This window comes from Condylura cristata, unplaced genomic scaffold, assembly GCF_000260355.1.
Source record: "Condylura cristata isolate star-nosed mole 26May11 unplaced genomic scaffold, ConCri1.0 scaffold00008, whole genome shotgun sequence".
In the NCBI taxonomy this organism is placed as follows: domain Eukaryota; kingdom Metazoa; phylum Chordata; class Mammalia; order Eulipotyphla; family Talpidae; genus Condylura; species Condylura cristata.
Window position 1 is genome coordinate 18561199 of NW_004567109.1, and position 12448 is coordinate 18573646.

At 39.8% G+C, this 12448-nt stretch overlaps 1 protein-coding gene across 3 annotated transcripts in view; it reads left to right on the forward strand.

The window, feature by feature from the left end:
• THRAP3 (thyroid hormone receptor associated protein 3) overlaps window positions 1–12448 on the forward strand; it is a 46508-nt gene that overhangs the window by 28099 nt on the left and 5961 nt on the right. For all 3 annotated transcript variants that reach the window (XM_004678800.2, XM_012722445.1, XM_012722444.1), the window contains exons 4-9: window positions 1893–2798; window positions 4281–4991; window positions 6283–6455; window positions 7168–7279; window positions 8473–8557; window positions 10396–10583. In XM_004678800.2, the coding sequence (XP_004678857.1) occupies window positions 1893–2798; window positions 4281–4991; window positions 6283–6455; window positions 7168–7279; window positions 8473–8557; window positions 10396–10583 (2175 nt within the window). The remainder of the gene's footprint in view (window positions 1–1892; window positions 2799–4280; window positions 4992–6282; window positions 6456–7167; window positions 7280–8472; window positions 8558–10395; window positions 10584–12448) is intronic.

Below are 12448 nucleotides of genomic sequence, written 5' to 3' on the forward strand. Positions count from 1 at the left end.
AAATTTGCCACTGGATGTTTAATTTTTGTTTCTGGCTTATCTGTTTCATGATTTTTCCCCCCCTTCTGTTTTCCCTCCTACAAGGAATGTATACTCTCCAGAGAGTTTGAGAAACCATATCTTTAAATTAACTTAACTGCTGAGTTCTACAGAATTGGAGAAAATTGTTTCCTTGTATTTCACAGACTGTATCCTTTTAAGTGACTTTTTATAAATAAATTCACTTGCAATCTGCAGAGACTCATGTTCCTGCCTCTGTGCAGTGACTGTGGGGTTGGATGCAGTATGCTACAGGGTCCTCACTAGTAACTGATGACAGAAACATAAGGATGGGAACATGTGCGCTTACATCGTAGGATTGGTGCTGCATCACCTCCTTATGCATAGTCATTTCATGGGGTCTCTCTTAGCTTTGTGACCTGCATCCGCATCTCTCTTCTTTTCTTATATTGTTCCTACTTTGAAAAGTGTGGAAGGTAAGGTCTTTTTATTTGTTAAATTACTCTTAAATAGCAACCATTAACAACCATCAAATGCTATCTTTACCAGTTGCTATTGGTCTTGGAATAGATGAAGATCCTGAGCACCCTGGGTGTAAATATGTAGTAGTAAGCCCATCCCACTTTGTCTTCTTTAGATTAAATGAAACTTTAAAAAAAATACTTAATGTGTTCAGTAATTAAAACATGTCACGTTCACTAAATGAAGTTAATTATAAAATGAACAAATAAAATGCATCTGTTCCTATTCAGGCTAGGCAGTGGGAAAGCTTCCCAATTAAACAGTTTCTGTTCTATATGTACTGGAGGTAATTTTGGAGAGAGTTGCTAGTAACTTTGTAATTTTCTAGCTGCTTAGGAGTGGTGATAAATGATATATCAAAGTTGTCAAGAGTAGAAGGATCTGGGTCTCCAGTGAATTTTTATACCAGTAAATAGTGATGTAGGCTTTTTGGTTGGAGACAAAGCTTCCTGTTACTGACAAGCCTGACATTCATAAACAGTAATCTTTACAAACTTAAATTAATGTTAATTCCAGAATTCTACCTTGCTAAGAAAGTTTATATTGTTAAATGAAGGAGAACTCATCTCTGGCTGGCTTTATGTTGACTTGACAGTGTATAGGTGAGGAGAAGTTGCTTTTATAGTTTCTCTTCGCTAACCCCAGGTGTACTTGGGTGTCAAGGTCATCATGGCCAGATGGTGCCCTCTGGTGGCATCTAGGTAGTATCTTGTAGCTCCGTCACAGAAACTTGACCTAAATAAATAATGAGACCATTTCCAGACCCCAGTAAAAAAGCCATTATTTGAATGCTTTGCTGATGAAATTTCAGTAAATTATTTTCTACTTTAATAGGTGGATCATCCAAGTCCCTTTTTAAGTGTTCTTTGTTGTAGATCTACTGTAACTGTACTCTGTGTAACTCTATGTCTCTTAAAATTAGCTCGGCACAAGAAGGATAGAATGGGGAATAGTAGGAGTCAGAGAACCTAATAATTACCTATGTAGAGACTACACCTTAAGGTCTTCCAGCAGTTACTGTAGTATATTAAGATGGTCTTTGTTATCTATCAATTTATGGCATTTACTTACGTGGATATTCTTTAACTATAGAATTACATCATCATGTAAGGTATGCTACAGTGTTATTGAAGCCTTGGGTATCTAATTCTTAATAAAATGATTTTACAGTTTTATACTTAATGTGGGCTATAAGCAGTGGGATTTTTGTACTCTTTGAAAACAACTGAAAATGATATATAAGAGCATGGATTTTACAATGTTACCTCTTTGTTGGCAGGTTTTGGTTTATTTGTTTTGTTTTGTTTTTTAATTAAAATGCTTATGTCAAAAATTCAAACATCTCCCTCCCCCCCAACCCCCCCTTTCAGTTCTAGGTCTCGTTCCAGATCTTATTCTCCTGCTCATAACAGAGAGAGAAATCACCCAAGAGTGTATCAGAATCGAGACTTCCGAGGTCACAACAGAGGCTATCGAAGGCCCTACTATTTTCGTGGGCGCAACAGAGGCTTTTATCCATGGGGCCAGTATAATAGAGGCGGCTATGGAAACTACCGTTCAAATTGGCAGAATTACCGGCAAGCATATAGTCCGCGTCGGGGCCGCTCCCGATCCCGGTCCCCAAAGAGAAGGTCCCCTTCACCAAGATCCAGGAGCCATTCTAGGAACTCTGATAAGTCTTCCTCGGACAGATCCAGGCGCTCTTCATCTTCGCGTTCTTCCTCCAACCACAGCCGAGTTGAATCTTCTAAGCGCAAGTCTACAAAAGAGAAAAAGTCCTCTTCCAAGGATAGCCGGCCGTCTCAGGTTACGGGAGATAACCAGGGAGATGAAGCCAAGGAGCAGGCATTCGCTGGAGGCACCTCTCAAGACACAAAAGCATCTGAGAGCTCGAAGTCATGGCCAGATGCCACCACGTACAGTGCTAGTTCTGCATCACGGGCTTCAGCAGCTTCTGAGTTGAGTCCCCGGGAGCGAAGCCCTGCTCTTAAAAGCCCTCTCCAGTCTGTAGTGGTGAGGCGGCGGTCACCTCGTCCTAGCCCTGTGCCAAAACCTAGCCCTCCACTTTCCAGCACATCCCAGATGGGTTCAACTCTGCAAAGTGGTGCTGGGTACCAGGCTGGGACACACCAAGGTCAGTTTGACCATGGCTCTGGGTCCTTGAGTCCATCCAAAAAGAGCCCTGTGGGTAAGAGTCCACCAACCACTGGCTCCACGTATGGCTCATCTCAGAAGGAGGAGGCTGCTGCTCCAGGAGGAGCAACCTATACGAAGAGGCAAGTATCTCGTTTCTGCTGCCTGCTGTGCTTTTATCTCACCAGCTGGCAGTTTAATTGTAATGGGATCTAAGTGAGAGCTCTGATTTAACGGTAATTAGGTGATCCCCATTTCCTAAACTTTGCATTAGCATACTGTAAAAGCAATACCCTAGGAAACCTTTAGCTTAACTCTAGCTTTCCTGCCTTCCTGAATTTATATTGTAGTATAAAGTTACTTTAGACTACTTAGTCATGTTTTCACACTTAAAATTTGCTTTGGATTCTACCACTATAAGCCAGAGAATATTAGAGGCTGTAGGTCAGCTATCAATGAATGCCATTGGAACTGTTAGATCTTCTAGGACCCACCATCTGTTGTGATCAATCTGCATCAGTCATTTATAGTGAAGTTGTACACTCGTACCCCACACCCTGAACTGACGAGTCTGGACAGAATGTGAACATCCAAGGATTAGTCCTGAGGGCCTTGTTTTAAAAGGCCCTGTATATCCCACTAGACCCAGTCAGGCTGCATATTAGGAGAGGATATGACAGTGCTTGCTTGCTTGCTTTCCATTCTGGGGGACACGGTGAGTTGGAACTAGAATTTTTGTGTAGTTGTTTGGATAGGTACTGCAGATTTACCAGGGAAGTTGCACCTGGGATCAGATTGCCAGGAGGAACTTAATGGGCAAGTGGTTTCCTCTTTTCTTTTTCCCTTAATAGCATATTCTTTGATGCCTTGCTGTCCTTTGAATCTTCTTTGCCATAGTAATGCAGCTATGATTTGATTAGACTTTCTCCATTAATAGTACACATGAGATGTTCAGAATGTATACTTTCCAGCCTTCAGAAAGTCTACTTTAAAATGTAAGTTTGTTCCCTCCCAGGAGTGCATATCAAAAGACTTTAGGTATAAGCTCTGCTTTTCCACAAGAAAGAGTAGGATGATTTTCCCCCTCCTCCAATTAACCTATATTTTGTTTTTATTTGTGTTTGCAGTATATTTCATATTTAGATCTTCTAGGTGACTTGAAGCAAATTTGAAGTCTCTTTTGAGACTTGTTTTTCCAAATGTGAGTTGTATAAAGCAAAACTGTCCAAGGTTGAACATTCTATATTAACTTTGCTGAAAACAGATTTTAAGTGACTGAGTGAAGGTTGGATAAGACCTTAATTTTTTTTTTCCTAGACCACTTACAGGTAAGTAAGTTTTTGTTCTTAGTATCCTAAACATTACCTTTGTTGTTTGATTTTTGGTTGCTTTCGTAAGACACAGCTCTGTGGACAATATATCTTTTAAATGCCGAGTTCATAGATCTATGAAGGGCAGTTATTCAGAAGTTATTAGAAAGTTGCCAAGTAGAAAGTCTTTTGGGTAACATTGGAATGCACAAGACATATTTATTCAGAGAACCAAAAACCCAAGACCATATGGTATTCTATAGATCGGGTTGCTTAAGAAGCTCTTGTGTGTCTCCCTTGTGTTTTTATAAATAGGTACCTAGAAGAGCAGAAAGGAGAGAATGGAAAAGATAAGGAGCAGAAACAAACAAATACCGATAAAGAGAAAATGAAAGAGAAAGGGAGCTTTTCTGACACAGGCATGGGTGATGCAAAAATGAAATCTGATCCTTTTGCTCCCAAAACTGATAGTGAGAAGCCTTTTCGAGGTAGCCAGTCTCCTAAAAGATATAAACTCCGAGATGACTTTGAGAAGAAGATGTCTGACTTCCACAAGGAAGATATGGATGAGCAAGATAAAGACAAAGCTAAGGGAAGGAAGGAGTCTGAGTTTGATGATGAACCCAAATTTATGTCGAAAGTTATAGGTGCAAATAAAAACCAGGAGGAAGAGAAGTCAGGCAAGTGGGAGGGCCTGGTATATGCACCTTCAGGGAAGGAGAAGCAGAGGAAAACAGAGGAGTTGGAGGAGGAGTCTTTCTCCGAGAGATCCAAAAAGGAGGATCGGGGAGGGTCCAAGAGAACCGAAAGTGGGCACAGGGGTTTCGTGCCTGAAAAGAATTTCCGAGTGACTGCTTACAAAGCAGTCCAGGAGAAAAGCTCATCACCTCCTCCAAGGAAGACCTCTGAGAGCCGAGAGAAACTGTCAGCCAAAGGAGACTTTTCCACTGGGAAGTCCTCCTTTTCCATTACTCGAGAGGCACAGGTCAATGTCCGGATGGACTCTTTTGATGAGGACCTTGCAAGGTGAGATGTAGTTTTTGATCTTCAGAACTTTTTTTTTTTTTTTTTAAGATTCATTTATGTGTACAGAATTGGGACTATAGGCCAGACGTGCCGGGGCAGTGCGAGGATTCGAGACACAGTGGGGAGCAGAACAGGCAGATTGACAGAGTACACTGCTGAGGGGAGCAGTGAGTGAAACAGGAGATAATCCGCTGTGCCATGTAGATCACCTCCCCTGCTGGGGATCTAACTTGAGTTGAAGTGGTTGTGGCTATCTTCTCAGTGCTGTGCTTTAACCCATTTAGCCACCAGGGAGGGCCCTTGATCTTCAGAGCTTTAGTGTCCTAAGTCATGTCTCCTAACCACTCCTCACCCCCCTCTTAAACCCCCTCTCTCCCCCCAGCCCCAACCCTGAGGAGATTTTGGAACCAAATCAGGACCCTCTTGTACTTCCACTGCTGTCCAAGTTTCAGTGCAGATACCCATTTTCGGTACAAAGTGTACTGGGTGTAACTGGGTGATTATGTGTTTGGGTTAGTATCACAGCAGTGAGCAGTGGTAAAGCATTTTTTTTTTTTTTTTAAATTATTTAGTCTCTGGCATTCTTGCTGCTGGGTCCTCTGTGCTTCTTTCCAATCCATTATACCCCTCCCTACCCCATATTCCCAACCTTTCTAGACCTTATCATCCTGGTTTTTTGTTTTGTTTCTTAATGTTCTAGTGATATCCTTTTCCTGTGGAGCCATCCAAAATCCATTTCTCCATTCTTAGCCTCATCACCAGAATCTTAATTACATGCTTCCACCATCAAATGATAGAGGAGTTTTAGAGTTAGACTAGGGAAGTGGGGGCAGAACTTTAGAAAAGAGTGGTGTGACCCAGGCTTACTGTTTAATATATGTATTTTTTAATTACTAAACTTTTTTTTTTTTTGCATCATTCTTCATTTTGTACATTTTTTCATCTCAGTTGTATAACCCTCATGGACTTTTACCACCACTTCACCCATGTGCCCTCACCATAGTCCATTGTGCTCTTCCCGCCCCCGTTTTGATCCTGTTCTCCTCTCCATCCCCGTAGAATGTCTCCGGTTTATAGTTTGTTGACTTTCATTTTTATTTTATTACAAATGCTTTTTGTTTAATACTTAAAATTTTTTGTTTAATATTTTAAAGGTTTTATAAATAGGTACCTAGAAGAAGAGAGTGGAAAAGATAAGGACCCAGAAACAAATACCGATAAAGAGAAAATCATCTTTTGACTTTCAGTGTATCTTGTTACAGTTGGACCTCTCTGTAATTTTTTTTTTCAGACCCAGTGGCTTATTGGCTCAGGAACGCAAACTTTGTCGTGATCTAGTCCATAGCAACAAAAAGGAACAGGAATTTCGCTCCATCTTCCAACACATACAGTCAGCTCAGTCTCAGCGGAGCCCCTCAGAACTGTTTGCCCAGCATATTGTGACCATTGTTCATCACGTTAAAGGTGAGTACAGACCCAACCTGCTGCCAGCTTCTTTTCTATGTTCTTTTTAGCAGAAGGATGAGTAGGTGAACAAGAGGGCATTGAGGCTCTGTATTTCCTAAATAGGGTCTTTGACCTTAGTGACTGACTTAAAGGAGATTCTTGCCAGGGAGGACTTTCCAATATTTTAATTTTAGAGGTGAACATTTTGAAATGCTGGTAACTGTAATCATGAAAATAAGTAAAATCCTTCTTATGAAGGTTTAAAATGCTTGGAAAAGGAGCTATGAAAAGCATCTTTTCCAGTATCTCTTGTCTTTTTCTGTCTAGTAGGTAGATGACTCTCCAGGTATTTTGTGATGTTATTCTACACATTTCTGTCATTTCCTGGTCTGTTCGAGGTGGGCAGGTTGGGGAATGGCAGAGAAAAAAGCTGGGTTAGGTCAGTTACAGGTTCTATCTGAAATTTCAATTCAAAGAGAGTTGGTGCTGGAATTCAAAGGGATACAAAATCAAGGTTTCTCTCATTTATCTAAGACATGAAAGCTGCAGTGGAAACCCAGTGCCCAATATTGAAGTATGTGTGAACTGACCAGTTTTCCTTCATCTTTTCAGTATGTTTGTGTGGATTTGACTACTTTAATTACATCTCTCTGGCTGCAAGTTCATGCAGAAGAGTTAGATAATTGATCTGCCTTTGGTAGAATATTGTGTTTTGTTCGTGTCCCCACAGAACATCACTTTGGGTCCTCAGGAATGACATTGCACGAACGCTTTACTAAATACCTAAAGAGAGGAACTGAGCAGGAAGCAGCTAAGAACAAGAAAAGCCCAGAGATACACAGGTGAGGACCTTGCCTTTCACTGGAGGTTATCATAAAGACTGCTCTTATTTTTGCCATGTTAAGTTTATTAGCAGCAAAAATAGGGTAGCATCTTGTAGACTACAGGGTAGCAGTGGGTACTTGTAGTTGTGAGTTGAAAGAACATGTTTTGATGACTAGTTTCTCACATTGGGCATGAAGAAGAAAGGGTTATTTGTTTTTTAAGATTTATTTATTTATGCATACAGAACTGGGGTACAAGCCAGAGGTGCAGGGGCGGTGAGAGAATTCACCAAAGACAGTGGGGAGCAGCGGGCTGGTCAGGAGAGGTCTGCCGCGCCATGAGGATCACCGCCAGGGCTGGGGATTGAACTCATGCTGAAGTGGCTTTAGCTTCTCAGTGCTAACAAATGGAAACCCAAGATTACTGTGAGCTTTCTGTAGATAGAAGAAATGCTTTTTGGTTTTTGGTTTTGGTTTTTGTTTTTGTTTTTGTTTTTGTTTTTGTTTTTTTTTTTTTTAAGAGACCAATGTATATCAGTTATTTGGGGGGAAGACTTTAGTGAAATGGAGTCCAGGGGTGAGAGAGCGTACACAGAATTATGTTAAAGAATTTAAAGTCCTATTCAGCAAGTTTAAAGAATAATCATAATTTGGTTATGGGAATCTTTTCAGCAAATAGGGACTTTGTTGAGAAACAAAGTTGGCCTTAATCTTTAATTCCTTAATAGTCAACTTTTGAACTTGTTGCTTTAGAAAAGAGTTTGAACAGCAGTCCTGGATTTACAGTCTTTTGGGTGATGTGTATATGCCAGTCAGTGTTTCCCACCTAGAACTAGTCTCAAAGGTGAATGAACAATAGGCACTATACTTTACTCCTCAAGATGGATGTTCTTTGAGGTTTAGCAGGACATAATTAAGATGTGAAATTGAAATTAATAGGCACAGCTGTTGGTGAGTGTGCCTTTGCCTTTCTGGCTGTAACAGTACTGAAAGAGAGTTAAGAAATTTCTTTTGTTTGACTTCAGGAAGTTAACATTGTCATACATGCAGGCCTATGGAAAAGTGTGAGTATAAAGCAAAAATATTAGTAATAGATATGAAAGTCATAAAATATAATAGAAAGGAATACCTGTATGATCCCCTTACCCAGCTTACCAGTCTAAATTCACACTGTGGAATAGTAAAACAGGTTTTTGTGTTTTTAATTGTAGGAGGATAGACATTTCCCCCAGTACATTCAGAAAACATGGTTTGGCTCATGACGAAATGAAAAGTCCCCGGGAACCAGGCTACAAGGTGAACTGTTGCTTTAATCAGTAATTCCAACAAAATGAGTGCGTTGGGCATGAACTTGACAGAAATGTGTTTGTTTAAATTACTCTCTACTTAAGTTTGTGTTTTTCTTTTAAGGATGGGCATAATTCTAAAAATGAACTACAAAGGGTTAATTTTTATTAAATGTATCAACAACCTTTGTGAAGTGGTTAGAATATGGTAAATGACCCCAAAGTCTATTGAGGTGAGCTTGAGAAAAAAAAGAGAGGAGTTTTGGAACAAGTGCCCATGATGAGAGAAGAAACTTTTTGTGATATTTTTCTGCTTGTAAGTATTATCAAATCAACTATATACATGCACTATTTCCAACCATGATTTCAAAAAGACATGCATGTCAGAGAAGAGGGAAATGATTCATAACTTAGTAGACTGTTTTAAGCAGCTAGTCCAGTTTTTCTAACATTGTACCATATCTATCATTTGTTGGTTACCGTTATTTAAAGCTAAACATTGATAACCCAGCTACATTTGCAATGATGTGCACGGAAACAGTGTCATTAAGCGGTTAAAGCTTGTATGCAATCTTTTATTATGAAATACTAGATTTGGGGTTTTTTTTTTAAATCTTAGTATTTATTGGCCTTGATTCACATAGACCATTGAAAACTCTTCTAGACTAGTTTTCAAACAAATTTGTCTTGTTGGTTGAATGTGATGAGAGGTACTCTTGCACAGTCTCTTCTTTCCCACCCCCCCTTTTCTTTTTCCAAGTACCCACCAGCTTGGCACTACCCATGTGAAACCAAGGTTTCGAAACATCAGAAGAGATCTCGTCCTCTGTGCCTCATAAAGCCAACTCATTAGAGGTGCTGTCTGCACTGCCTAGGGGGAGCAATGGCTGCAGTTTTCCTTTTTTGTCTTTGGAGGATGCAGAGGTCTCGTTCCCTGTCGCAGATACAAAGAACGTGATAAAATACACTTGCTGCTTATTTCCAGCCCTATTAATAAAAGTTAAAACTATTTAAAAAACTCAGGAACTTCTAATAGTGTGTAAGTAAAATGTTAATGCAGAGTGAGGCGTTCATTTCTTCATCTTTTAGGGAGGTTTTACTTCTAGGAGACAAGTCTGAGTATATAATGTCCCTGAAGTTACTTGCATCCCTGTTCTGAGTTTCCTAAGAGCTGTTGGAAGCCATGGTTAACAGAAGCTCAGGGTGGAAGGCCTTTGCTGCTGCTGCAGCTGGGTTCATTGTACCTCCTTGTCTGCAGTATTCATACCCTGATAGTTATGTTCCCTAGGAAGCTAGCGAAAAATGTTTTTTCATTATTTCCAAAATAAACTTCAACATGGTATTGCCACTTTATGAATTCTATGGTAGGATTTTTGCTGTTCCCTCTTTAGAGAAATTTCTCAGGTTACTTAAGTTTTTGATTCCCAGTAGAGAATAAATCCAGGGTGGTTGCTCAATGTAGGTAAGGAAAGAATGACGAGTATTTCCATTCCTTCTGGTAACTAAACCTGAGGCAGTCCAACCTAACCACCTTCTATGCCACTTCTGGCTGTCTAAACTTTTAGCTCAACTAGTCATTACAGGGCCACAGAAGAGACAGGCAAAACAGGATCAATATGTAGTAGTTTCGGAAGGCTATCATTTTTAGCGAACTGGTTTGTTCTCTGAGGGGTCCTCACGAAGTGACTTCAGTGGGACATCCTGTATCCCTCCCAGGCTTGTGTGAGGTACCTCACAATTTCCAGTGCTTCCTTTGTACCACTCCGTTGGAGTAGAAACCACATTTGTGGGATGGTTGAGTTGATGACTCTGAATCCCAAAAACCTTAATTTTTATTTCTGTTGGCAGGCTGAGGGAAAGTACAAAGATGATCCTGTTGATCTCCGACTTGATATCGAACGTCGTAAAAAACATAAGGAGAGAGATCTTAAACGAGGTAAATCAAGAGAATCAGTGGATTCCCGAGACTCAAGTCACTCAAGGGAAAGATCTGCTGAGAAAACAGAGAAAACTCATAAAGGATCAAAGAAGCAGAAGTAAGTAATCCCCTATGTGACAACATTCAGACTCCAGTGTGGCATCTCTTGTCGGCTGCCTCAGGCAATACCACGAGACCTTCCAAATCACAAAAATTTGGGTTTGATAATGATAGCAGTTTGTGCATTTTATTCTTTCATACCAAGTAGCTTGAAAACAAAACCTTTGCATCGTGTAAGTATGATCCTTATCTAAAGAATGCTCCCCAGGAGATTGACCATTAAGTTGGCTTATATGGACAGTATGGAGAATCATTTAGGAATTCTTTTTACAGTGTTTTCAATGTATTCTTTCTCATCACAAATCTTCATGGAAAGTTTGTGGGGGTTTTTGTTTTTTAACCAGTGGCTCCAAGTCGTCGTGAGGTAATAACACTGTTTAATCAGAGAAACAGGGTGGTACCAATGGGACGAGATTGTTGATCTTAAATGCTTCATAGTTTCATAGACACCTCCAAGAGAGGTGTTGCAAACATTCTTTAAACAAAGATAGTATTGTTGAACTTCATAGGGCAGCTTTCATGCCAAGGTCCCCGTTTCTATTTACGTTTTTTAAAATTCCATGACTTTTCAGTCATGTCTCATTGAATGAAGCAGAACCCATACCTTCCTATAGAAGCAACACCTCTTCTGTTTCTGGAATTCAGCTGGCAGACATTTTCATACCTACTTTGCCCACTTGAAAGAGCTGGGGCTCACAATGATTTGCTTAAAGACCATACAAGTATCAGCTGACATCAGGACTCATATCTGTGTTCTGCTTAGTCTCACTTTCAATTTCCTACTTATGCAATTGGAGTCCTAGCTGCTTTAGAGCTGCACAAAGATAAAGACCTTGATATCTTCAAGATGGAATGGAAATGATAGTACAATAATCCTCAACATTGTAGCTTGTGGAAAGGAAACAGAATTTGCCTCAGATGTTTCAGAGTTGGATTTGAATTAATGATCTTGATTTCCTGGAACACGAGCTTTCTACCATGGTTTGTGCTGTACACTGCGTGAGTCTTTTGTGTTTGCAACTTCTGTGATTGGCACAAGAACCAAATGGGTGTTTCTGTTAGATGGTAGTTTGTCATTCAGTATATATACCACACTTCAGTTTACACAAATTTTCTCATGATTAAGGAATGATTTACCAGAGATCCACATAGTTAATAAGTAGCCCTAGAACTTAATTCTCTGGCTTTTGTGAAATTTTTTTAAATCAAATTTTACTGACCCATCATTCATTTGTAAGACTATTTCCACAGGTGTAGCCACACATCTTGATAGGTATATATGTTACACTCACCCACTAGAGTTCTGGTGTAATTAATCTCCTTTACCCATTGAGCTTTCCCTCTTCTCTGGTAACTACTGTTTTTTTCACAGTCTTAAGTTGTTTTTTTTGGGGTTTTTTTTCACACGTGGAAGTGGTCTGACAGGTGTCTGGCTTGTTCTCCTAACATAGTCACCTCAAGTTCCATTTGTGTTGTTGAAAAAATTTGCACCTTTGTTAATGGCTGAGTAGTGTCCCACTGACATAAAACAGTTTTTATGCAGTCTTCCGTTGATGGCATTTAGACTGTTCTCATGTCTTTGGCTTTTGTGAAAGTAATGCTGTTAGGAATATAGAGTTGCATATATTTTTTCAAATTCTGTTTTTATACCCAGATAAATACATAGAAGTATTGCTGGACCATATAGTATTTCCATTTTTTCCGTGTTTTTTTTTTTTTTTTTTTTTTTTTTTTAAGGACTTTCCCTAACACTTTCCACTGAGGCTGAATCACTTTACATTCCCACCAGTAGTGAATGAGGATTCCTTTTTTCCATCCCCTAGCTAAGCAATTATTGTTTGCAGTCTTTTTGATACAGGGCAT